We start from the raw sequence: 25,069 nt of genomic DNA on the forward strand, positions 1-25,069 counted from the left end.
AAATTGAGTTTCTCCAAATAATTTTTTCTGTTTAAATTATGGAACGTGTCACATTTGTGGATATGCAGCTAATGGTAAAACCATACAGTATATTATATGCAGTCTGTATGCAATTTGGAACACAGACAACTATGTTTGTGTTCTCTGGAATAGACAGTCCCCCCAACAAAATTCAGTTTATTTGGTGTGGGAGTTCCGATGTTCCACACACACAGTCTGATGACATCATTATAGGATTATTGCTTGGCATGTATTGCTTTTTCCAACAACTTAACGCATATAGCTTTGTTCCTTCATATCGTACTGAAGAGCCATCAGAGCACCAAACACCCTCAGATGGTGGGTACACCCAGGGAGTTTTTCCTTTTGAGAGTGGGTCGTTCTGGATTTTGAATGTTAAAATAGGGGTCCCCTGGAAAAAAGGTTGGGAACCACTGCTTTAAAAGCATGTGTGATTGACATAATTCTCATCCAAGAATTTTGATCCATATAAACAGTACTTTAGTGGCGTGAGTGTCATGCTGTCAGTGTCATGTTAATGAAAATTTAAATGAATATTATTACTATTATTATTATTTACAAACTGGATATTGGGGAGTCCAGCTATACAACCCACATTACACAAATGCCTGTTTTCACAATTTTCCATTTATCCCTTAATATAAAATCTAAAATAAAAATGAAATTTACTGAAAAACTAAAATGAAATTTAGACTAGAAAATATTAAAAAACTAAAACTAAACTAAAACTAACAAAGAACTACCAAATGAAATGAAAACTAAACTAAACTGGAATGACAAATTGAAATGAAATAGAAATAAAAATGAAATAAACATTTTAAACTATTATAACCTTGGTGACGAACAAAACAAAATGTAAGTAATTATTTACTCTCAAATAAAATCATTGATAAGGCACTGAAATCAAATATGACATCTATGTCGGCAACATCAAACCTCATTGTTTCTTGGGACATGACATCATGACGTTTGGTCACAAGACGTGATGAGAATGTACAATCTTTGGGCTACCAACCCAGTCCTTGTAAGTGGCTTAGTGGTTAATCGGTCAGTCTGTTAGGAGAAAATACATATTGGGAAATATTTCTCTCACTGAAAGTATTTACTCAATAAATATGTGCTCTATTTTCATGAGCGCGCAAAGCGCAGCGCTATGCGCAACGACTGTGCGCAACATCTTATCCAATTTTCATGAGAGCGCTTATTCTAATCGCAATTTTCATGCCAACGCAAAGCACAAGTGGGCATAGGAGGGAGTTTTTGCATGACTGTGGGTGTATGCGCACAAACTGTGGGTGGATTGTATGTTAATGAAGTGGTGCAAAGCACAATTTGCTATTTTCCTGAGAAATAGGTCATTGCGCTAAGACGTTTAAACTCAGTTTCTGCATTTGCAGTTTGGAGATTCCACCAGCAGATGGTAATGAAGTTCATGTACAAACTCTGAAAATATAGTGGAACATCAAATTATGTCCCTAACAATCAGAGTTTTATATGAGTCTTATATGAAGAAAAAAAACATTTATGAGGTTTGTGTTAAACTAACATGGTCATAGTCTATATTTCAATTATTATTATTATGTTTAAATTTACAATTGTATTTATGGTCTAATTTGTAATTCTAAAGGTATTTTTCCACCTGTTGTCGTAGAGTGATTTTTAGGTCACTGCAAAATGGGCCGGTGAAATAAGTTGGAGAGAGTAAAATGTTTGGAATAGGCTATGATATTTTGACCACTTCGTTATTTTGATAATATTTTCGTTTTGTTTGAAGTGTAATTTCAATTTAGAAATATTTTTGGTTTATTTTTATCGTGTTTCAATAAATTAATTTAATTTATCAAAATCAACGAGAAGTGAAGTGCATGCTGATACAGTCACTGTTAATACTAGCCATGATTTGTGTGTCAGTAGATGAAAATGATTAATAATACTAACATTCTCCATAATTTAATGGAGCCTACATTCAAATTCTGAGGAGAATCACATTTTCCATGCATATAAAAGGATCATGTCACTGTCATAGAAATATGCCAGACAAAAATCAAGGACGCATTTTAATGCACAAAAGAACGTAATTTTAAATTCTTCTACTTCATTGCATTCACCCAGCTGAAATTACAAGGAAGTCAGATGAGTTGATCCTCTGATGTGTTCATGAGGGGGTCAGAAGAGTCTCTACTGACCAAAGACTACATATACAGAAATATGGGTGTGACAAATCTCAAGTTTTCTTCTCGAGGAGGAAGCGAGGGCTGGGTAAATGTTCATCTAACACAACAAGGTTTGCTTTTCTGCACTACACAAAACACACAGAACACTTTGCTGCGTGTGTCTCTCTCTCTCCTCTGCCAGTCTAGACTGCCCTTTTATCCCTCTCCAGCTCTCACTGCAACACAGAACAGCTGTAAGAGATCATTTCCCACAAGTGTCAATCCTTTCTGTTCTTCCTTTCCCGGCCTCGCTCTCCACAGACGTCACTCGACAACACCCACATCACCACATACCCCCATTGCCCGACTCAGGCCGGGGAGCCAACCGGCCTGTCACTTACCCCCCCCATTTCTGGAGAGGAAATCCGCAACAGCCATCTGCGCCCCCCGCCTGTGGACCACCTCAAACTTATAAGGCTGGAGGGCCAGATACCAGCAGGTGATCCGCGCATTGGCATCCTTTATGCGATGGAGCCACTGGAGCAGGGCGTGGTGCAAACAGAGGGTGAGAGCATGCCCCAATAGATAGTACTGGAGTGTGAGGACCATCCACTTGATGGCCAAACACTCCTTCTCTATCGTGCTGTACTTAGTCTCCCTCAGTGAGAATTTGAGACTAATGTACAGCACGGGGCACTCCTCCCCCGCCAACATCTGGGACATTACCACTCCCAACCACCTTTCTGATGTGTCTGTCTGCAAAATAAAAGGGAGAGAGAAGTCAGGAGAGAGCAATAACAGCCCGCCGCAAAGTGCAGCTTTCATCTGTGTGAACGCCTGCTGACACAGCTCTGTCCACTAGACCGGATCTTGTGCCCTCTTTTTATTAAGATCAGTCAGTGGGCTGTTGACGGTCGAATAGTTAGGCACAAACCTACGATAATAGCCAGCCAGCCCCAGGAACTGTCTCACCTCCTTTCTGGTCTTAGGTTTTGGGCACCAAATTGGGGCCACACCTGCCCATGACCCAAGAGTAAGCCCAGATACCGTACTTCCACCTGCCCAATTGTGCACTTCTTTGGATTTGCCATGAGTCCCGCCCATCTCAACAACCTCAGGACAGCCCTCAGATGCTGCAGGTGCCGCTGCCAGTCATTACTGAAAATAATGATGTAGTCGAGATAGGCGGTGTAAGCAGCATTCGGTCTGAGGATTCGGTCCATGAGCCGCTGAAACATAGCCGGGGCCCCGAACAAACCGAATGGAAGTGTCAGGAATTGGTGTAATCCGAACGGTGTGGAAAATGCTGTCTTTTCATGGGATATGGGAGTTAAGGGGATATGCCAATATCTCTTCGTTAAATCCAGTGTCGATTAAAAGCAAGCCACACCTAACCGATTGAGCAGCTCATCAATCCGAGGCATCGGGTATGCATCAAATTTAGACACCACACTGACTTTTCTATAATCCACACAGAACCGGACCGCACCATCGCTCTTCAGAACCAAAACAACCGGGCTGGCCCAGTCACTGTGGGATTCTTCTATTACCCCCATATTCAGCATGGCCTTTAATTCTTCCAGAAACCACTCCCCCTAGGTCCGTCTCAATATGGTGCTCAATGAGATTCGTACGACCGGGAAGAGGCGAGAACACCTCAGAGAATTGTCCATGCAACCAGGCAACCTCCGTGATTTGGGATGGTGAAAGGTGGTCTCCACAAGTGACCGGGGTGACTCGATCGGTGACTTTTAAGTTCACCTCTGGTCCAAGCTCCTCCCTCTCCGGGACCACCATCGCCAAAGTCACAGGAAACGCCTCTCTACACGGTTTTAGGAGGTTGAGGTGGTAAATCTGATGTGCTTCACCTCTATCCATTCGTTTCACCTCATAATCGATTTCTCCAACTCACCGTGTGACCTCAAAGGGTCCTTGCCACTTGGCGAGTAATTTAGAGCTCGATGTGGGGAGCAATACAAGGACCTATTATACAGCCGGCTTTGACGTTCTTGAGCCTGGAGCTAATTCTCCTGTGTTAATTGCCCCAGTGTGTGGAGTTTTGCTCTGAGGTCAAGAAAGTATTGAATTTACTTTTTGCTGTTTGAAGGTCCCACCTCAAATGGGGATAACCCCGTGGAGGCTTGTGGGACCTCTCGTTCTGCAATAATAGGGGCTCGAGCAACTTGTCCCAGTTTCGAGTGCCTTCGTGCATAAACGTACAAATCATATTCTTTAGGGTCTGATTAAATCGTTCGACCAAGCCGTCTGTTTGGGGGTGGTAAATGCTGGTCTGAATCGATTTAATCCCCAATAATTCATACAGTTTGCGTAGTGTATGTGACATGAACGTAGTGCTCTGATCAGTGAGGATTTCTTTTGGAATCTCCACTCTGGAGATTATTCTGAAGAGTGCCTCCACAACACTTCATGCTGAAATGTTGTGCAGAGGCACTGCTTCAGGATATCGCATTGCAAAGTCCACAAGAAACAATACAAAGTGATGTTCGCGTGCTGTCTGCTCTAATGGCCCAACGAGGTCCATACCAATTCTTTCGAAGGGGACCTCGATTAATGGAAGGGGGTGCAATGGCACTCTTGGGGTGGCCAGCGGATTCACCGGCTGACATTCACGGCATGTCGCACACCACCTGCCTGGCAAATAGAAACGGGCCATTAGACAGTTCAGTGTCTTTTCCTTCCCTAAGAGACCTGCCATCGGATTATAATGAGCCGTCAGGTATAACATTTCCCGATGGCTCTGTGGTATTAATAATTGGGTTGTATCCTCCTTTATCTGAGTTTCCTGCATCCCTCAATACAACCGATCCTTGATAACTGAAAAATACGGATATGCGAGTGCAATGTCTGGCTGGAGGCACTGACCATCAATCAATTTCACTTGATCAAAGGCATGCTGAAGGGTCTTGTCTTGCATCTGCTCCAGAGGGAAATCCCCTGCAGGGAATCCTCTAAGGGCTGAGGAAGCCATGACTTCCCCCTCCCTTACATCCTCCTGATGTGGAGCTGACATAGACGGCCCTGGCACCGCCTCCCCAGCTAGCGAATCACACACCGATATGTTTTGTTGCAGGACCCATCCACACACATTCTATTTACATTTACATTTATTCATTTGGAAGACACTTTTATCCAAAGCGACTTACAAAAGAGAAATACATTATAAGCGAATCTTAAGGAGACAGTGCCATATTACAAAGTTACACTAGCATCAGAATAGTAGTATTCAAGACAGATTAAAGTGCAACAAGTTAAAGTGCACTTGACTGGTTAAGTGCTCATGGAAAAGATGTGTTTTTAGCTGTTTTTTTTAAGACAGAAAGTGAGTCGGATGGAATTGGGAAGGTCATTCCACCAACACGGTACGATGAAGCCAAAAGTCTGGGAAAGTGTTTTGGTTCCTCTTTGTGTTGGTACAACAAGGTGACGTTCTTTAGCCGACCGCAGGCTTCTGGTGGGAACGTAGCTCTGCAGAAATTATTTTAGGTATGCTGGAGCAGACCCAGTGACTGTTCTGTATGCCAGAATCAGAGCCTTGAATTTGATAAGTGCATTAACCAGCAGCCAGTGAAGAGAGAAAAGGAGTGGTGTAACATGCGCTCTCTTTGGTTCATTAAAGACCAGACGTGCTGCTGCATTCCGGATCATTTGCAAGGGTCTAATTGCACATGCAGGGAGGCCTGCAATGAGAGTGTTACAGTAGTCCAGTCTAGTTATAACAAGTGATTGAACAAAAAGTTGTGTGGCATGTTCAGAGAGGAAGGGTCTTATATTCCTGATATTGTAGAGTGTAAATCTACATGATCGTGCTGTCTTTGAGATGTGGTCTGTGAAATTCAGTTGGTTATCGATGGTTACCCCTAGATTAGGAGAGAGGGAGAGAGAGAAGAAGAGGGCTCGCCGGCCCCCGAATACACCACCATATGGTCCTCTGCCAGCTGGATTGCCTCATCCAGAGACGGCAGGCGGTGGCACTGGACCCATTCCGTCGTTCGGTAGTTGGTTGATCAGCTGCTTCAGCACCACCAGGTCGTTTGGCAGATGCTGACGAGAGTCTTGATCAGCTTGTCGAAGGGCAAGGACTCCATGATGGTGTAACTTCCTCCAAATTCCCTGGTTTCGGCACCACTGTGACAAATCTCAAGGAGGAAGCGAGAGCCTGGTAAATGTTCAACGCAAGTCTTTTATTTTACACACTTTTTCACAACAAGGTTTGCTTTTCAGCACAACAAAAAACACACAGAACACTGCTGCATGTGCCTCTCTCTCTCTCTCTCTCTCTCTCTCTCTCTCTCTCTCTCTCCTCTGCTGGTCTGGACTGCCCTTTTATCCCTCTCCAGCTCTCACTGTGACACAGAACAGCTGTTAGAGATAATTTCCCACAGGTGTCAATCCTTACCATTCTTCCTCTCCCGGCCTCCCTGTTCACAGATGTCAGTTGGCCACTCCCACACCACCACAATGGGCTTTACAGAGGGATGGCTGAAGATATAGATTTATTGATGTTTTCAAAGAACAACAACAAAAGGTAACTGGCTGTTGAATTTATTGATAAAAGCTTAATGGGTGCGTTTTGTGGCCAGAAGGCTCTGCAGAATTCTGTTTATGGGATAAACACATTGGTTGCATTTTAAAGGAATATTCTTGGTTCAATACAAGTTAAGGTCAATCAACAGCATTTGTGGCATAATGTTGATTAGCACCAAAAACAAAATTCAGACTTGTCCCTCATTTCTACATAAAAACAGAAAGAAAGAAAAAATCTGGTTTGCATTGAGGCACTAACAATGTACGTAAATTAGGCCAATCCATAAACATTAAAATACTCAATATTTCAAAAGTATAGCCACAAGGCGCAAACAATATGCCTGTTGACATGATTTTAGTGTGATCCAAAGGTATATCCCATTTTACAACTTTGTTGCCATGACAACAAAACACCATAAACCCTAAAAACCTCCAAAAATCGGCCCCACTCACTTCCATTGCAAGTGCCTCACTATAAAAAAAGAGAAGAGTTTTTTTGTGTGTATGTGTGTGTGTGTGGTAATCAACATTCTGCCACAAAATGTGTAGATTGAGCTTAACTTGATTTGATCTTGTAATATTCCTATAATTCTTCTCACTATAAGGCATTTAAATTACTTTTCAAATTCAGTAGTGCAAACTTCCATGGATGAAAAGGCCTTCTACTATTACCATATTGGTAAAAATAATAATAATAATAAAAAAAAAATTGTTAATAGAGTGCAACAAAAGAGTTCCTGAAGTAAAAGTCCCATTCATTTTCTCCATAGAAAAAACATATTTTTTAGTGATAATATACAAACCTTTTAAGACAGACATACCATGTGCTCCAACGTTGTTAAGTGATGGTATATGCTTCTGTGGAATGTGATTTCAACTTCACTGTTTAAAAATCATTTGATAGCCAAATACCAGGAAAACTACATTACCCATAAACATGATGTAATAAAAAATAAACAAAATAGTATTATGAACATTGTTACACCCTCTCTCCACTGGGGGCATCCGTTGATGCAGCGTGCCACAACGGCTTGAGGCTATCTACTCGACGTGTCGAAGCAAAAATTCTTACAGATTATTTGTGTTGTTGGCAGGAGTAGGTGCATGCAGGTGCATGCAGTCGCAACAGACGCTTCCAGTGTAGGCAGCTGCAATGATTATAATGGGATCTATATGCAATGTAGACAGGGTGCTATTCTCAGATTGTGTCTAACATTATCTACACCAAATGCCAGGGAAGATTATGGATCATGGTTGACCTTTCTTTGCATTTGTCTGCAGTGTGCTTGAAACAAATGACCAGATTTGCATATATCTGTGTGTGGCATTTTCAGCACATCATCTGTGACATGCATGCAACTAAAACACAATCGCAATCCCATCTTATTAAACAAGACATACGTACTGCAGCTGTGATGAGCTTTCACATGACTCAATGCTTCTGTTGTCAGATTTTGTGTCTGAGCATGAGAAGTGATGGCAGTAAAGCCAAACACACAGCATGGGGCAAACCAAAACACACACCAGTGACTGATTACTCAGCCCTCTTTCATAATTGCAGTGGTATTGATGCCAGTGGTGAGTGGGTGCACATTAGACCACTCCTGTGCTTGTTGGATGATCACAAGCTCTCTCAGGCCTCTATTAAACAGTGGGCTCCATTGAGACCATGCACAAAGACCAGCCTTCGTCACACATGCTTTACATTTGACATTTACTGAGCACTTGCTCTTTCTTTAGAGTCGTTCTCCTCTCTTTCCATCTTCCTCTCTAGCTCTCCATCCTCACCAGGCAAGTAGGCTAGATGGCCCATACAGTGTTCTGTAACCTTTTCTGTCTTTTGAACCCCCACAGCCCCATCAGTAAGGCTCAAATACCCCTTCATCGACACCAAACCATAAATGTGTTTCTCTTTTTTTCATCACTATATTGGAAATTTTTTAGTCTTATAATTAATACTATTAAAGTGGAAATCATTACACTACTACATCCACTGTATGAGCTGATCTTGAAAACACAACAGAGAGAAAAAGACAGATCCACTAAAGAATACAACCATGGCATCTGTGATCCACACCTGAAACAATGAAAGCAACATTACATTTACTGGAATTGAACAATTTTATATTCACAAAATGACAAGCTCTGGATTTCTGGGAAGAACAAATGGAGGCATTTTGTGCTGATTCCTTACAGATTTCAGGTCATATTCTAGCGGTCATAAGGCATTAGAGTCAGTTGTACTGGATTACATGGTGCTGGTACTCTGACATCTGACTGACAGATCAGTAAGCAGGCCTGTTATTGACTCTGTGCTGTTACCCGCTGTCAATCTCCTGTATGGGGACCTTTAAAAAGGCTTATTTTTCTAGTTTGTTCACAATGTCAAATGCCTGGGACAAGACATGTGGCTTTTATCACAAAATGTGTCTGAGCTTTAGTGGTGAGAACGGATTTCACATCCACAACAGCTTTAGATACACATACTACTATGCCTTATATAATATACAGTTTAACAGCTAGGAGAACACAAAACACAAGATGCACCACCTTGCTGAAAACACCAGCAAATGCAGTGTTTTAGATGCTGTTGTTCCCACTATGCATCTTAATGATGTGCTCGGATAGTCGACATAAAGTTAAACATTGTTTGTGCATCTATTTAAATACCAAAATCACCATTCAGCTGTTCTACACATGCAATAGAGCCTGACGGGACCTGACAAATCGTCAGGTTTGAGTAATTTTTTCAAGTATATGGCGAGTTGGGGCTGTTCACACGTGTTTTTGCTTGCATTTGCATTGCTTTTCAATTGTTTTTCTATGTAAACATGCAGTGGTGGTTCTAGTTTGTATGGCGCCCTGTGTGAAACCCACTTCAACACATCACAAAGTTATTGAAGGGGGGGGTGGGGTGGGGGGGGGTGGGGTGGGGTGTCTGTGTGGGTGCCTCGTGCCGCCCCCCCCACAAGCTGCCGCCCTGGGCAACTGCACATGACGCCCATGCCTAAATCCGCTACTGTAAACACGCACTGGATGGATCTTTGACCATTGCACTGCATCTCACTGTTTTTTCCCCATTGTTTCAGCGTCTAGTTAAAAAAAACTTTTTTATTTTTGAAAAGCATATTAAGACACCTTTAAAGTTCCACTGCATCTAGCTTTATAGCGCAGATGTCAAAGAGTCATTGTTCTGAAGAAGTTCAGGTTGCAAAGAGGACTTCTTGTTACTAGTACACATGCTACACATGATTTTTTGCCAAGCAAAGTTTTAGCACTTCATAAACGGTAAGCCAGCGTTTATTCCCTTTTGCTCTAGTGTGCACACTTACGTACAATAATTCGACAAGTTCAATGCTAAACCATTTAAAAATAAAAGCATCCTGAAGAGGCTACTGAACCACAGGAGTATAACTCCACATGACAATATGAGTATTTCTAACTCACAGAAATGTGAACTTGACCGGTTTAGAGCAGTGTTTGACAAATCCATTGCAATAAACGTTCTTTATTCCAGACTCCTGACGAATAATTAAATAACCATTCAAGAACCCTGGCGGTTATCCGAATATTACATATGGTTACCATGCACATCTCTATTCTTAACCAGTAATCAAAGGGATAGTTCAACCATAACTTAAAATGTGGTTAACATTGGTTGCATTTTAAAGGAATATTCTTGGTTCAATACAAGTTAAGGTCAATCAACAGCATTTGTGGCATAATGTTGATTAGCACCAAAAACAAAATTCAGACTTGTCCCTCATTTCTACATAAAAACAGAAAGAAAGAAAAAATCTGGTTTGCATTGAGGCACTAACAATGTACGTAAATTAGGCCAATCCATAAACCTTAAAATACTCAATATTTCAAAAGTATAGCCACAAGACGCAAACAATATGCCTGTTGACATGATTTTAGTGTGATCCAAAGGTATATCCCATTTTACAACTTTGTTGCCATGACAACAAAACACCATAAACCCTAAAAACCTCCAAAAATCGGCCCCACTCACTTCCATTGCAAGTGCCTCACTATAAAAAAAGAGAAGAGTATTTTTGTGTGTATGTGTGTGTGTGTGGTAATCAACATTCTGCCACAAAATGTGTAGATTGAGCTTAACTTGATTTGATCTTGTAATATTCCTATAATTCTTCTCACTATAAGGCATTTAAATTACTTTTCAAATTCAGTAGTGCAAACTTCCATGGATGAAAAGGCCTTCTACTATTACCATATTGGTAAAAATAATAATAATAATAATAAAAAATTGTTAATAGAGTGCAACAAAAGAGTTCCTGAAGTAAAAGTCTCATTCATTTTCTCCATAGAAAAAACACATTTTTTAGTGATAATATACAAACCTTTTAAGACAGACATACCATGCGCTCCAACGTTGTTAAGTGATGGTATATGCTTCTGTGGAATGTGATTTCAACTTCACTGTTTAAAAATCATTTGATAGCCAAATACCAGGAAAACTACACTACCCATAAACATGATGTAATAAAAAAATAAATGGTGTATACTTATTCTCATATTGTTCCAAACCTGTATGACATTCCTTCCTTTGTGGAGTACAAAAGAAGATGTTAGGCAGAATGATAAGAGCCCAGTCACTATTCAATTCCAGTGTATGAAAAAAAAAAAAAAAACTACAAATTCCAACACTGACACTAAGCTGGTCAATCAGTGGAACATCTTTTAAAGACCAAAATAGTCCATAAGACCATAATAATGTAAACTGAAATCACAATTAAGCAGTAATCCAAAAAACACCAACAACCTAAGGCTATATGGTGTCTGGTATTTTACTCCAGCACAAGACCGTAAGGCAGGGGCATACAGCTATGGTTTCTCAGCTGCAGATGTTGTACTGTAAAGGCAACGAAACCACATCAAATGAAGCTATCCATAGTGAGCCAAAATGACTGTTTCTCCCTGTTCACCATGAGGGCTGACCCTGCAGTGAAGTGTGAGAAAAAGGGAGAGTGTTCTGCATTTGTGAATGGCTAAATGTGTGTGTGTGTGTGTGTAGAGGGGTTTTCAACAGCTCCCAGTCATGCTTAGTACTTTGAGTGCTTTTGACAGCAGCATGCTGCTTTTCGTGGAGTGATGTGTGAGGTCATTTTGATAATACAAACAATTTGTACTCCATTTCCAACTCTGTTGGGGAGATAGTCTACAAAGTTACCAAAAAGAAATACATCTGTTCCTCTATATCTGCTAACATGCCAAGCATATTATTTGTAATCAATATTCTTTGGGTGGAGGTGAGCTGATTTAGCATTTTCTGTAGGGTTTGATTATCTAAAGAGACACTTATGAATGTGAGACAAATATGAAAATTCTGTCATCATTTTCTAATGTTCATGTTGTTTCAAACTTGTCTGACATTCTGGTCCCTATTTTAAGATTACTTCCACTAAGTGCAGTGCTATGCCATAAGTCATCAGCGGAAAGTCAATTAAAATAAAAAACAAATATGGACACGCTCCTTTTATATGCTTAGAACATGTTATTCTTGTCAGAAAAAACAGAGATGTACGCTCTGTTAAATTTTAGGGAATGTAAGTATTATTAATAAATTTCATCTACTGACACACAAATCATGGATAGGATTAAAGGGTTAATTCACCCAAAAATGAAATGTTCTCATCATTTACCCTCATGATTTCCCAGGTGTGTACGACTTTCTTTCTTCAGCAGAACACATCTGAAGAAAAACAGAAAAATATCGTAGCTCAGTATGTCCATAAAATGTAAGTCGATGGTGATCAGACCTTTGAAGCTCCAAAAATCACAGACAGTGAGCATAAACATCATCCATACGACTCCAGTGGTTAAATTAATGTCTTCTAAAGAAATACGATAGCTTTTGGTATGAAAAAGATAAATATCAAAGTACTTTTTATCTATAAATCATCGCTTCCGGTCAGCAGCAGCATGCGTGTGCGACACACCTGGAAGAGCGGTGTTGTTTATGTCTGTGAACTAACACTTAAATAGTGATTCTATAGAATTCACTATTTAATAAATATGACTCTATATAAACTCACTTCATTCACTCAGTGTTTATCGAGTCTCGTCTGATCATCATACCTCAACACACTGCTAACATCCTATGTATGTTAGATGTTGTAGTTGTTCTGCTTTGTTTTGCCTTCAAATGTGATTCGTCTTCGTTTTGCCTTTAATAGTGCTCAGTGTTTTCTTTGTAGTTTTGTACATAGTTTTGTTTTGTCATTAAACTCACTGCAGTTGGGTTCACTCCAACTCCCGTCTTCATCTCTTCTTCCATCCAAAGCGTGACAGTATCGGAACCAGAGCATGTGAGCGAAGCGGAGTGGTGTGACACTCCGCTCATTAACCAGCTCCATGCATGTGCGCTCCGCTCAGCCGCTCACGGCAGAAGCTGACGCTCCGCTCAAGTACCGCTCATGCTCACCGGTAAAAAAGCATTCGCTCAACTTGGTTCCAAGCACGCACACAGGGGATAGCTACAGTGGCCCAAGCAACTGCCCCTTTGCCCACATGGGCTGAGGTGCCCCTCTGGGTGAAATATAGACTATAGGGTAACATTTATTAAATTAGCAAATGATTAGTAATGTACACATCTGAAATTATGTGATTGTATTGTTGTGTTTTTGTATATAAAATCTCGCTGTTTATTTTGGAATGGTTTACAATGACTGTTAGATAATCGGGTCAACCAGACCTTCGTTATCATTTGTAATCAGTCAAATATTTCTCTGTTAGCACATATGTCATTGAACATCTTTATAAATTGCCTTAAAACAAATTCTGTTCTAAATTATCTTTATTTACTTTAAACAAGTTATCAAACATGCCTCTACAAGTGATAAAAAATATGTGCATTGGCACGGAAACTCGCATACGTGCAAATTTGCGCTTTTCAGTTTAAACTGGACCCGAGTGACACAACCGACCCAGAAAACCACAATCTTTTCAATTTTAAAGTTGTTCGAATCCTTTATGGCAATAATGAAAACATGGACTGGTACCATGAAATATATTGCAGATAAAAGTGAAATTCATAATTGTTTTTCAGTTGTCTCAACGGAATGATTATTAGGCTACTGTAGATTTGATAAATTAATAGGTTACTGATTTAATGTTATCAGACTTTGGGTCTGTAAATTAAAATGAGCAATTTCTCATCCTAATTTTGTGTTCAGTTTTAAAGAGTTTATTAAGTTATCCAGAAAAGAGCAGTGAATGTTTTTCACTTTTTCAGTGTTGTTGTTTATTAATATTCCCTACAATATTATATATACGAATCATATGCAATCTAAAGGACTGTGGTTATTTATATAATAATTACTATAATAGTAGATACCATGTGCCCCCTTTGTTTTTCCTTGATATTTTTAAAGCATTATAAAGTGAACCTGGACTTTATATGCGTCAAACAATCATGTCTTGTGCATGGATTCTTTATTTGTACAGCAAGGTTTAACCGTGGATTTAACGAATAAAAAATATTTGTCCTGCAGAGATTTTGTCCAATATATATATTAGATGTAATCATGTTTAATGATCCTAAAACAAATAAAAATGATTGAATTCACAAATTACACTGCCTTCGTTTAAGAAGTTTTTTTTTCTAATGTTCAATCATTTATAGCTTTTTTCTCTGCGCATTAATGCAGCAAGTGATGTTGAAGATGTTATCTGCAAACACTAATCTAGAGTCATTTTTTTACGTTTCACTTCTCGTTAAGGTGTGGATTTGGCTTTGGGAAACTGACCAGCAGTTATGAGCCACTTTATCCCAAAGCAAAATTTATAGCAACAGGCGGTCGATTAAGTGAGATAATTATGCAATGAAATTCTCTATGCGAGAGCAGAAATCTTTACCAATCAAATGATCAATTGAACAATAGGGGCATGATAGCAAAATGCTCTGCCTGCAAATTAGGACACACTGATCTGCAAGATCATACATGTTTATTGGTTTTGATGCAGGGATTTATTGTTTGTGTTCACAGGGATTCAAGGAAAAATGCTTTGCCAATATACAGTATTATTAAGCTTACATATTCAACTGAGGGTACTCTAATGTTCACAACCCTGCAGAACCGGACCTGCATCTAGCTGGCAGCTGCACTGACATGATGGCAAAACAACAAGACATATTACTTATCTATTAATTTATTATCGAATAGTAGTGTAGCCTACTAGCTCACCTTTTTGCTGCACTACCATGTTCGCATAGCACCTCCTCCTGCTCTCTGGCAATGTGACGCATTCCAAAAGGAATATCTGCTAATTCTCGCGGTCTCTCCACATTCCCTTTTGATTTCCTCGTTCTTAGCTTTGATTTATACTTTGCATTTATTTAGGTTATAAGGTTTGCAAATTCACTAAAACAATGTTAGAGCCCCATAAACTCAGGCCTATTGCTTATTTCGCAGATTCCCAAACCAGCATATCACGAAGTGCATTCTGGGTTGAGCGAGTGGCACTAAGCGGCCTGAGTGAGCGGAGCGGAATCTTCAAAAAGGCGCTCTCCGCTCATGTGAAATTATCACCGCTCCACTCAGTGCTCCACTCTCGCTCCGCTCACATGATCTGATCGGAACGCACTTTACTTCTACTATTAAATTTTGATTTTGAACAATTAAATTAATTTATTGAAATGCAAAATTTAAACAAAACATATTTCTAAATTCAAATTACATTTCAAACAAAATGAAAATATAATAACTTAGTGGTCAAAAAAAAAACAAAAAACATACCAAATCCAAACATTTTACTCTCTCCAAATTCTTTCACCAGCACCTTTTGCTGTGACTTAAAAATCACTACGAGAACAGGTGGAAAAATACCAATATAATTAGATCATAAATACAATTGTAAATATAAACATAATAATAACTGAAAAATAAACTATGACCTTTAGAAAGTTTAACACAAATCTCATACATTTTTGCTTCATAAGATGGCTTCAACAGTGATCGTCAGGGACATAATTTGATGTTTCACAAAATTTTCAGTTTGGACATGAACTTTATTACCAGAATTAACGCTGAAAACAGACCTGCTTTTGAAATACCTTAGCAAAATGACCTATTTCTGCTGCGCTTTGCGCACTCACTAAAATAGAGCCCTTAGTCTTTCATGTAACACTATCTGAGAATGTTAGGCACTAGGCAGAATGTTAATGCTGCTCTTTTCCATACAATAAAACATATAGTGACCAGAAGCTGTCAAGCTTCAGCGATGGCAAAGAGCATCATGCACCATAAAAGAGCACCATGGACTACCATAAAAGTATAAAACTACCATAAACTGAAAATCCTGAATATCTTTCTTGCGCTTCGACATATTCTGATTTGCCACATCACAATCTGTAACATCACACTCAAAAATCAATGGCATTTGGCATAAATGAAACCAAATTTGGTGTACATTTGTGTAGACTGTTTATGGTGTACCTGTATATTTAAATGTTAAAGCTTAAAAAGACTTGAAATACAACTCACAAATCATATGGCCTACTTTTATGGTGCATTAACAGCCCCTGGTCACTTGATGCTTTCTATGAATGGAAAAGAGCAGCGTGAACATTCAAAATGTCATAATTTTGAGAGTGAGCATGAGTAAATTATTATTATTATTATTTTTTGGTGTGTGAACTATGCCTTTAAGTAAACCTTAAACAGTAAGCCATAGTAAAAGTTATAAAAACATGTATTTTCTTGATTTCTCCCATTTGCTCATCCAAACTGCCCCAAACCGCCAGAGGAAGCCTATATGTTTGTAAATCAAAATTTTGATAAATGAGCTGCCTGCTAGTCAAGATGTTAGATGTAAGCTAAGAAAAAAGTCCTGTTACTCACAAAATACTTAAAAGACCTTAAAAGTCCCACTGACGCATCATGACTGCTTAATCCCTATAAGCACTTACGGCCTTCAAATCCAGCTAAACCTTTTTATATTACAGGACTCATTCTGCGTACATCTATTATTTGACTAGATTTGTCATGCTACAAGTCCACCAGACAGCACCTTTACAAAAGACTGCAGGATCAGAGGTCATTAAAAAGTGTTTACATGTGGCACAGTGATTAATTGACCAGAACAATGTCAGATTCTTACACTCATCTCATTAACTGTGATAGTTAACCTTTGTCTGAGTCTAGGGCAGGTAGACAGCAACAGTTGTCTAAATCACCCCCTGAGCTCATTAATGTGAACAAAATCTGTTTGCACACAACCACAAAAAAACTGGAGCTGATGTGTAGTTTGCACCTTGGCTTGGCAAACATTGTCAGTGCTTGAGAAACAAACCCTGTGTGTTTACTAAGAAGAAAAAATATTGTATTTGCTATCATGAGGACTGGAGTAGATGAGCCCCTGCAGCTTACACTATATAAATTAAGATCAATTATTCCTCATAAATAATAATAATAATAAAAAAGACGTTGGTTATTACAAAAGTTGATATCAAGTTTAACAAGGAGCTCAAAGCTGCTGTTTTGTGTTGTTTGCAAGCACCCAAAGGATTGTCAAGAGCACTGAAGAGTACATAAAATTCAGAATCATAGATGAGTTCACTTCAACTAGCAGGGCATTTTAAAAACATTTTCCCCTGTTGTCTTTGAAACAGGATATTCTGATGCCTAATGAAGGAAACAGTTTCTCATGCTAAATGCAAATTAAATTGGATGATTGGAAAAGTATAACATGTTTAATAAATGTAGGACCGCATTATATAACCAGAAAAGTGAAGTTTACTTTTCTGTGTTAACGGATTTCCTATTAAAACAGGAAGTTTGGGTGGGACATATCAAAGGGCTCCCTCACCTGCTAATGAGCAGATCAGTAGCTATATTTCCTGATAATGACATCATAAACAGCATTTACCCTTTTCAACTGGAGACAAAGAGACCTTTTATTATAATTCACTTTAAGTAGCTAATATACCTGAGGCTCAGAGTGATATTTATAGATTTCACAGGCAATGTAAAAGTGACATCTCCACAGAGAAGATTGAATGGTTAGCTAAACACTTCTTCCTGACTTTAATAGATCTAATACAGTTGGGGTCAGGATACTTTCTGGGAATTTAGGGCATGTGACACCCATCATAGCATGAATTAGTTCCTCATTAGTCTCCAGGTGCATGTCAATCATGAATGCATGAAAAACTGCACAGAGAGCATCACCATGGTTCAATGACTTAGTAACCAAGCAACACTGAACATCCTTATCCATAATGATAATTTACTGGTCAATCAAGCTGGAATTGGTGCACTATTTCTGCAACTATTTTTGATGAAATTTTTGACCATATCTCCCCAGTTTGCATCATCTCTGCTTAAATACTAAGCAAGCAAAGTTTGTGATTTCAGCTCATTTCATGGTATTTTGGGCACAGGGAGCTGGGAATAGCAGGGATGTAATAGTTCAAATGATTTTGTTTTTTTCCGGACTGCAGAAAGCATTTCCATCCCATAATTGAGCTGTAGGTCTTCCATAATAGACTTCAGAACTGCACCCTTACGAAAATGCAGCGTGTGTCAGGGACTGCAGATGCTTCCAGGAAATTATGGGACATATCAGAATGATAAATTGAGTCTAACTCCAGCTATTCAGGATATAAATTCATAAATTTAGATCATCCTTAAATTTATTGAGTTAATCATTAAAACCCCACATAGTCTGTGTTGCAATTATGACCCCATTGCACGGTGTTGAACTGGAATTTAAAACTGTAGCCATGCAAATTTCAACCAATTTCGTAGCAGTTGAAGCATGACTGAATGATAGCCCTCCAGTCTGACCCCAAATTTAAGTTTTAATAGCAGCTAATACAACATTTTTGCAATGAAGATTGAACACGCTACCAGCGATGTAACTCACTTAGCATGAAATGTCTTGATATAAACCAGTTGCATTACAGTTATTAATAAGCCACACAATTCTATTCTGAGCATTAGTCTTATCAATCAAAACGGAAAACTATTCAGATGCGAAATGTCTGAGACACTGTATTGAGATGTATGCAATATAATTTGAATTTCACAGAATGGCCACCACATTGCACACAGCACACTAATTTATAATTTCTACCCACTGCCTAGTTAATAATGCAAGACGGGGGTATCATATTCCTTTAGTACTGACAGGTTATCTATCTAAATTAATTTGCAAACCAGCCAGTGGTCTGAATCTGTCAGTCTGTGTCTGAAGCCTCAGTAGATCTCAGCCAGGCAAGTTGCATCATTAAATCATCATTTTTTTTTGTTATCTTTATTCTTTCTTTCTGTTATTAATGAGTATTAATTATGCCACATGTCTAAAGATTATGGCGAATGTCCCACAATGTGGCACAGCAATAAAGATTCATTTATTTGTGTAAATGAGAAACCCAAGCCAAGTTTTAAGGGTACAAACTTAAGAGCTAAACTAAAGGTCACTGACTTGCTGTTCACAACATGCCCAGCCTCAACTTTCTTGAGTAGGAAATGTGACTACAGTAAACTGTGCTTGTAAAGCCATTTCATTGGGTCTTTGAATGCTAACTGGAAGAATTAGACACATTACAGTTTGCAGATCTAAGGCTACTTCAAGTGCAAGCAGACTTTATATAGAGGAGTACTGTATATGGAATGATCTCTAAAAACAAGCATATGTTGATTTATAAACTTTAGGGGACTGGACACTGAGAGGGACAGCAACATAACTAACATTATGAAGCTCTTCAATTACATTGTAATGCTGCCATAGTTTCCCCCATTATTTTTTAATTAAGGCTTCGATAACCATGTTGCCATTTACTAGAGCATGATGCATCCAATTACCTAATTTTGAGACTTTGCAGTAAATAAATAATGAGTGCAAAAATATACAAGCCTTCGGGGGATTGCAGGACTCAGTTTCGAGGCATTTGCCTATTTGAATAGCCCAGAGACCACCATTGGGTGCTCCATACTGCATGCCCAGAGGGGCCTCCCAGGTAGGGTGTAGACTAGAGGCCCTTAGCTTTCTGCTTGTGTGTATATGGGCAGCTAAGAGCAACATTTATATGCTACATTACCATAGTGAGGCTGGCTTGCTGCATTAATGTGCTGCTGGTCTGCTCCCTTCCTACCACAGCTCCATGAATAAATGAGGAAATGAATAAATAATAGCAGTTTCAGCCGCGTGTGGTGGGCTCTAGCCATGATTTGCCGGACCCCCTGACAAGCATTGATTATTTTTCCAAAGTAGAAAGTACAGCACTTTAGTAAAAGTGGCTCCATGCAGCTTACCGCTGCTGATTGGCACAGACAACTGTGCATTTAAAATAAAGAGAGATGGAAAAATTGGTTACTTAGCAGGCAATTTTATCACAGATGATTTGCAATATCACTATTACCGCAATTGTTCCCCTGGTATCATGTGGGCACAATGTCTTGGTCAAGGACATAAAGGGTGATCTCAAATAGCAGAGTTCCCACCGTTTTGGACCAATTAATTTCCATGACTTTTATATGTCGCTTGCGATTACTGGTTTAGTATTTTTTAAGTCATTTCTTAGAGATTTCCATTTGTATGTCAGGTACCAATTGTTAGAAATTATAGATTTAAATAAATATAATTTTAAGCATACAAATGTCTCCAGTAAGACAAAAATGTGAGGTTGGAGCGTGGCTCAATGGACGATTTAGCTTTGTTTCCATTTTAATTAACGGTTATTAACTAGTAACATTTTCCACTGCACGGTACAGCTCAACTCGACTCGACTCTGCTCGCTTTTTGGGGGTTTTCCACAGTGGATAGTACCTGGTACCTAATACATTTTTTTAGTACCACCTCGGTCGAGGTTCCAAGCGAGCTGAGCCGATACTAAATGTGACGTCAAAACCCTGCAGATCACTGATTGGTCAGAGAGAATTGTCACTACCAGCATCACTGGATTTGTGACACGGGACATCAACCCGCTAGAAATGGCTGTGTGCACAACCACGCCGTGGTCAATAAACAAGGTGCAGACGTTCCTCTCATTAGCGACGAACGAAGTGACACGAAACAAAAAAGTCTTTGAGGAAGTGTCTCAGCTGTTGGCCGCACACTGGACCTACCAACAGTGTAGGGAAAAGTTAAAAAAAACTTAAAAGTGACTACAGAACCATCAAGGACCACAACAGCCGGAGTGGTTCAAACAGAAGAAAGTGGAAGTGGTTCGACCAAATGGATGCTATCTATGGCAATAGACCGGCGAGCAATGGGAGGGAGAGTGCCCTGGACTCGGTGTTGTCGGAGTCCATGATGGAGGATGGTACATTTTGTTATGTTAACTCTATATTCTGCTTGAAAGCTTCACTTTATTTAGTTGACCAGCTACTGGAAAGCTTATTTCTAAAACAACCAGGCCAATTTAACTGTTACACTTGAGTAAAATCACCATGAAACAACTGCTCTATGTAGCACAATGAGCTAGTAGCTAACAGCTAGCGGTCGTGTTATTGTTTATGGCCCACAGGTCCAAGGGGGCCCCTAAACAAATTCTAAATGGTATTTTTTTAATAGGAAAGGGGCCTTGACCAATATATAGTCAGGGGGCCCAGAATACATCCCTACAGCCCTGCATCAAATGAATCTGTACCAGGATACAAAGCTGATAACTATGGTTTGCTCACATTTGCCAAAGTTTATATCCAGCAGTTGTAGGAACCAGCCAAACTTAGATTATTAGAGACTCTAAAATGCAAGAGAATTGTGTTACAGGACAAATATAGCTTTCCTAACCACAGGTGCGATTACAATAGGAAGGAAAGAGAACAAAATACAGCAGCGACGTACTTGTCAAACAGGTGAGTGCAATCAAATGCACCTGATCTAAAAAATAAGCCAGATGCAATTAACAAGAATAATGAGGCATAAAAATGCATAATTTCACATGGTGATGATAGTGGGGGATGGCTCCATGCTTTGCCCTTGGGTTCTCTGATTCGGTCTGGTGGAAGTAGGGTGTACATAATTGAGCCTGACTTACAGAATAACGAAGCCGTTAATAATGCACTGTATCATTTGTGCCTTCAGCTCATCTCACAATTGCATGAAAAAAATCTAATAAAAAAAATAAAAAATAAAAATAAACCACTTTCAGATTGTATATTATTTTGATCACAATATGGCACGCTGGCTGTTGACTCTGATAAAAAGTATTAGTGACAGGGGGCCTCCATAATGTTAATTGAAAAGCTCTGAATGGGGATCACAGTTCCAGTTTAAGCTGAAGACATCTGTGGCATTGTGTTCTTTTTCAGAGTAATAAATTACCAGTCTTGAAAGAATTTGTGATTTAAATAAATCCTTTTGCAAATTCAGAATACTGGAACATTTTTAAAGAGGGGAGAGTTTTTAATTGCAAGCCTGCTAAGCAAACATCAAAGTTTCATTGCCTTGTAAACAGTAACTACTTGCAGACACGTGAAGGAGAAAATTGCTTTCAAATATGGCAAAACAACCCCCCCCCCCCCCCCCCAAAAAAAAAAAAAACACTTGCGCTTGTTAAGAATAGTACACAAACAACATTTAATTGCTGACACAATTCAATCAAGCATTATAGCTACACAATTAGTTGTGTAGTTGTTTCTGTATTTATTCACCTGAGCTGTATTCTTTGGTGCTAAAGCTGAAGATTTTTTAAAGAAAAAGAAACAGACTCACTATCGCCATGGCAACGGAGAGGTCCCACGGTCAGCTTGGCCTCCGAGCTGGGTCGATTTGTGTCCCCAACAGCCACTTGGCTGACCGGTAAGTGGTCTTTATACACTAGAAGCCCAGAATCGTCCCTCCTACCAAACAAGATAACTCTTGATCAATACGAACCAATGATTGTAAGAAAAAAAAAAAAAAAAAAAATTTGTGTAGTATACATGTATTGTTCCATAAAAGAATTGTTATTAAAATGTCTCCCCAGCTGAAAAACAAAAACAAAAAACATCTTAAACCAGCCGACACAGGTTTGCTGGTCTGAGATGGTTTGAGTTAGTCTCCTTGCCTGGTCAATCTGGTGCTGAGCTGGCTTAGCTGGATGGCCAGTTGGTTACCAGCTGAAAACTGCCCAAAAACCCAAGTCCAGCTATGGTAGGTTTAAGCTTTTTCTTCTTCCAGCAGGCAGCAACAACACCATAGGTTTATTATTATTATTATTTTATTTTTTTGTTATTTCTGTTCTGCGTACAATAGTACACAAAAATTGTATCACACTAAACCTTAGAAACATTTATGCAATGTCTCCTTGTTGGCTGTTTTTTTTTATTTTTTATGATTGAATAAACTCAGTAAAAAATGTAATAAGAGAAGTGTTTGTTTTTTCTTATAAGCAGGTCTCTTGACACTAATGACTAGCTCTTTAATGACAGCAATTCAAGTTGTTTCATGACTGGAAATACTCATTCCACAAATTTTCCTAAATTCATAAACATTAGCGTACAGTGTATTAATAAAAAATAGTGAACAAACATGCACAAAGAAACCCCACAGGTACACGCAGCAGGGCACTATGGGTGCATTATTTTAATACCATCATCTATCAAAGTGCCAGTTCAACTGAAAAAGTAATTTAAAAAAACAATTATGTATTGCAAACCTGAAGGGAAAACAACAACAACAACAACAATGTGGTAGGGAATGACACTTGCTGCTTTGAAATCCAGTGTCCTTATTTGTATCCATTATGCATGGTGGTTAAGTTTGCTTGGGGTTTATGACAAGTGATGGGAGCATTACAATAACCCGCTTTCCATCTGTGCATGGGCCATTAACACATATTGCTGTGTGTTCAACTAAATCAGTAACTGGAGAGACAAATCCAACTCTCTTGTTCCTCATGTTGTTCCAATGCTATAAGAATACAGCAATTATCCTAAACAAACAAATTCAATGTTAAAATAATTGTATGTATGTTAAAACAAACACATCATATCCCTTACATCTCTTTTTCAGAAATAACTAAGGGTGTGGTTATAAATCTCCATCTGTCTAATACACATTAAAAATTAACCAATTCACATTTATTTTTAAATTAAACATCGCAACAGCCATTTATCAATTTTTTTTTACAAAACTCTTACATCTCACAGTTGACTAGTATTAACAAGTTCTGTTAAAACATGCAAATGGATGTGTCCCAAAGCAACACATGCATTACAGACAATTTCATTATGAGGACATTTGACAAATGACCTTGTACCCCACCTCTGCAATATCACCAACAGCTCATTTTATAAATAAAAACTGCCAGACCCACCAGTCAGAGCTTTTGTTGATGGAAATATCAGGGTTTGGCTCTATACACACTTATTTATCAGCACAATCTGTTTGCCATTTGCCCAAGCGGTAGGGTCGAGACCACTGCGTCACACACAGACACTGCTATTTAACGAATAGAGAGACAATAAAGCAGATGGGAATATGACATGATTGTTTCTCATGAGCTTGATTGGTGGGCTAAAAGGGTCAGTAACTCACAAAAATCATCTTTTTTGAAAGCCTGTAATTAGATGCAGGCTTTGGCAATCACCATGGGAACTGCATGGCGCTACTAACACCCTTCCTTTGATAATGTGGTGACTTACCACTGCTTCTGGTCGGCGTCACAGTTGCAGTAGTATTTGGAGTCAGTGCAGTTGCGCTCAATGCCGCAAGCACATTTCTGAATGCCGGGTCCAGAGCCGCCCCAGTAAAAGTGTTTCTCGTTACCGCGGCCAACCCACCACGTGTAAGGCGTTCCATCTGCAAACACATAAAGGAAATTGTCAGTGAACAGCAGTAGAATACAATGTGAATAGAACACAAAGGCATACTTCAGAGGGAGACAGTTTGAATGGGATACTGTATTCTTCCACCATTATATACCAGAAAATCGAGAGGTGTCATAAAGTTCAGGAAGCCTCCTACATACAGTGGTTTGCACACATATAAAAAGGCAAACCAAAGGAAAAGTGATGTAATATATCATATTATAAATCATGAATTAAAAAAAAAAAAAAATCTCTGTTGTCCATGGGTGAGTAGTGCCTCAGCCTGTTCATTGACCAAGTAACGCATATCACATAATGCATTAAACTGGCAAGCACTATTCGAAAACTGAAAGTTCTAATCTTAAAAATATTAAGAGTTTTCTTTGAGGCACTTAACAGCAAGTCAACAAGATATTCACAAGCTGTTTCATATTGTTTCATAACTGTGAGTGGCCGCTTTTCATGTCAGTCAGACAGTCTCTTCTAGTCTACTGTATGTGGATGATTCTTTGCCAGATTACAGGAATGTTCTGGGTTTAATACAAATTAAGCTCAACCAACAGCATTTTTGAAAAATGTTGATAG

The 25,069-nt window shown here is 39.1% G+C and overlaps 1 protein-coding gene across 3 annotated transcripts in view; it reads right to left on the reverse strand.

Moving 5' to 3' along the window:
• LOC127434183 (contactin-associated protein-like 2) overlaps positions 1 to 25,069 on the reverse strand; it is a 508,727-nt gene that overhangs the window by 114,188 nt on the left and 369,470 nt on the right. For all 3 annotated transcript variants that reach the window (XM_051686737.1, XM_051686736.1, XM_051686738.1), the window contains 2 exons: positions 24,320 to 24,476; positions 22,407 to 22,534 (listed from right to left, as the gene is read on the reverse strand). In XM_051686737.1, coding sequence (XP_051542697.1) covers positions 22,407 to 22,534; positions 24,320 to 24,476 — 285 coding nt within the window. The remainder of the gene's footprint in view (positions 1 to 22,406; positions 22,535 to 24,319; positions 24,477 to 25,069) is intronic.

The sequence above is a fragment of the Myxocyprinus asiaticus genome, chromosome 44 (genome assembly GCF_019703515.2).
Source record: "Myxocyprinus asiaticus isolate MX2 ecotype Aquarium Trade chromosome 44, UBuf_Myxa_2, whole genome shotgun sequence".
Taxonomy (NCBI): Eukaryota; Metazoa; Chordata; class Actinopteri; order Cypriniformes; family Catostomidae; genus Myxocyprinus; species Myxocyprinus asiaticus.